The 2,673-nt window shown below is 37.2% G+C and overlaps 1 protein-coding gene across 1 annotated transcript in view; it reads left to right on the forward strand.

Moving 5' to 3' along the window:
- Positions 1 to 2,673, forward strand: part of LOC106881023 (endoglucanase E-4) — a 23,930-nt gene that overhangs the window by 17,979 nt on the left and 3,278 nt on the right. Inside the window, exon 9 of the mRNA XM_052972060.1 lies at positions 1,081 to 1,271. Coding sequence (XP_052828020.1) covers positions 1,081 to 1,271 — 191 coding nt within the window. The remainder of the gene's footprint in view (positions 1 to 1,080; positions 1,272 to 2,673) is intronic.

Raw genomic sequence — 2,673 nt, forward strand, 5'->3', positions numbered from 1 at the left:
TATATATATATATATATATATATATATATGTATGTATGTGTGTGTGTATGTTTGTCTGTCGGTGTTTGTCCCCCCAACATTGCTTGACAACCAATGCTGGTGTGTTTACGTTCCTGTAACTTAGCGGTTCAGCAAAAGAGACCGATAGAATAAGTACTAAGCTTACAAAGAATAAGTCCTGGGGTTGATTTGCTTGACTAAAAGGCAGTGCTCCAGCATGGCCACAGTCAAAATGACTGAAACAAGTAGAAGAGTCAAATCTATTACATACATACATAAGAAGTTTGCTTCCCAACTACAAGGTTCTGGGTTCAGTCTCACTGCATGGCACCTTGGGTGTCTTCTGCTATAGCCTTGGGCCAACCAATGCCTTGTCAGTGAATTTGGTAGGCAGAAATTATATGGAAGTCCATTGTATGTATGTGTATAAGGGCATGTTTTTGTGTTTATCTCCACCCGCTACCACCTGACAACTGGTGTTGGTTTGTTTCTGTCTCCATAACAGAGGAGTTCAGCAAAAGAGACCAATAGAATAAGTACCATTTCTTCTGGTTTTATGTTCTGAGTTCAAATTCCACCAAGGTCGACTTTGCCTTTCATCCTTTCGGGGTTGATAAATTAAGTATCAGTAATGCACTGGTGTCGATCTAATCGACTGGCCCCCTCCCCACAAATTTCAGACCTTGTGTCTCTGGTAAAAAAGAATTATTATTATCATCATCATCATCATCATCATCATCATCATCATCATCATCATTATTAAGGTGGGAAGCTGGCAGAATCGTTAGCAGACCAGGCAGAATGCTTAGCAGCATTTTCTCCGTCTTGACATTCTGAGTTCAAATTCTGCCGAGGTTGACTTTGCCTTTCATCCTACTGGGGCTGATAAATTAACTACTAGTTGCGTACTGGGGTTAATGTAATTGAATTAATCCCTCCCCCAAAATTTCAGGCCTTGTGCCTACAGTAGAAAGGATTATTATTATTATTATTATTATTATTATTATTATTATTATTATAAAGACTAAATGAATTTCTTTTGTATTTCTTTAAGCAAACCCATTTCTATTTTATTTAAAGTTCATGTAAGGTCTCTGGCCCTTGCTCATGGGATGATTTTGAGAGTAAGGGCACCAACCCCATCATACTGTATGGTGCTGTGGTTGGAGGTCCTGATATAAATGACAGTTACATTGATGACCGTTCAGATTTCATCCATAACGAAGTGACATGTGATTATAATGCTGGTTTCCATTCTGCAGTATCAGGTAAGGGATGCTATTTCATACGTCTCTCTGTCTGTATCATCATCATCATCATCATCATCATCATCATCATCATCATCATCATCATCATCATCCTCATCATCATCATTTACTGTCAACCTTCCATGCTAGCATGAATTGGACAGTTTGATAGCTGGTTTTCATTGTGTTGTTCATGTCCATGTTGGACACAAACATGTATATAATTGTATATGACATGTATAGAATTGGGCATACATACAAAAGTGTGCCCCACTGTCTTAAAAAAAATATGAAAAGTAAATTGTCCAAAAAAGTGAAAGTAAATTGTGATAGAAGCTGAAAGTAATGGACAATTGGTATACTAAAATTTCATACTACACATTTGATATCTGATGGGTGGGCTTCCTATATGGGTCTTGACAACTTCTATGCTCATCAAATTGCCAACCATTCACTCAATTTTGTTGATCCAAATGATGATGGTATTCATACACAGACAATAGAAGGGTGATGGATGCTCCCCGAGAAGAAACTCAGGTGTTAATGTGGTGTAGTGTGGTCATGAAGAAGGACTTGTTGTCAGAATATATACATCATTTATTGCTACATTAATACAGATGTAAATTTTGTATGAAACGATGTATATTACAGATGCAGGAGATCTTCATCAGAAATTCCCATTTAGGCTGAGTTTTTCACGTCTATGCATTATTCTACGTTTCTTCAGCTATTGCACCAAGTTGAGTATCTAGCTGTGAGAACATATATTAGAGTTACACTGGGTTAAGTAATGTAGCTGTAAGCACAGCTATTACTGAGAATGGAATCCATCAAGGACTAAATTTACTCATGGTCCGAATTCACTGATTTACATGTGGCGAAATGCATGGTCGAACTCAACTGTTATAGAGGGACTAGTGAAGATTTATTTACGTCATGAATCTCATTTTGTGCATCGATGACTGTCATGTTTTCCTGTAAATGTGATTGTTTTAATCTTAAATAGGATCTTTTCAATTGAAAAGATGCCTTAAGGATATGTACGGATTTCGTGTTATATTAAATGTATTTCACATACATTGTTTACGTGGAATCGTGGTATATTACTATCATCACTTTCGGTTTCTATCACAATTTCTATCTTTTTCGGACAATTTACTTTCAGTTTCTTTTTACAACTGTAAACTACAAACCTGACGACTTGGGTACTTTTAGCAGAGTCCACTCCGTTACAAGTATTTCTGGTTGGAAGAGTACTTCTCTCTCTCTCTCTCTCTCTCTCTCTCTCTCTCTCTCTCTCTCTCTCTCTCTCACACACACACACACACACACACATTAGACTCGGAGGTCCAGCAAAGTGTTAAAAGATGACCCTTATTTCCCGATTAAAAATAAATTAAACGATGTCAAACCATTTGGATTTTAG

This window comes from Octopus bimaculoides, chromosome 12 (genome assembly GCF_001194135.2).
Source record: "Octopus bimaculoides isolate UCB-OBI-ISO-001 chromosome 12, ASM119413v2, whole genome shotgun sequence".
Taxonomy (NCBI): Eukaryota; Metazoa; Mollusca; class Cephalopoda; order Octopoda; family Octopodidae; genus Octopus; species Octopus bimaculoides.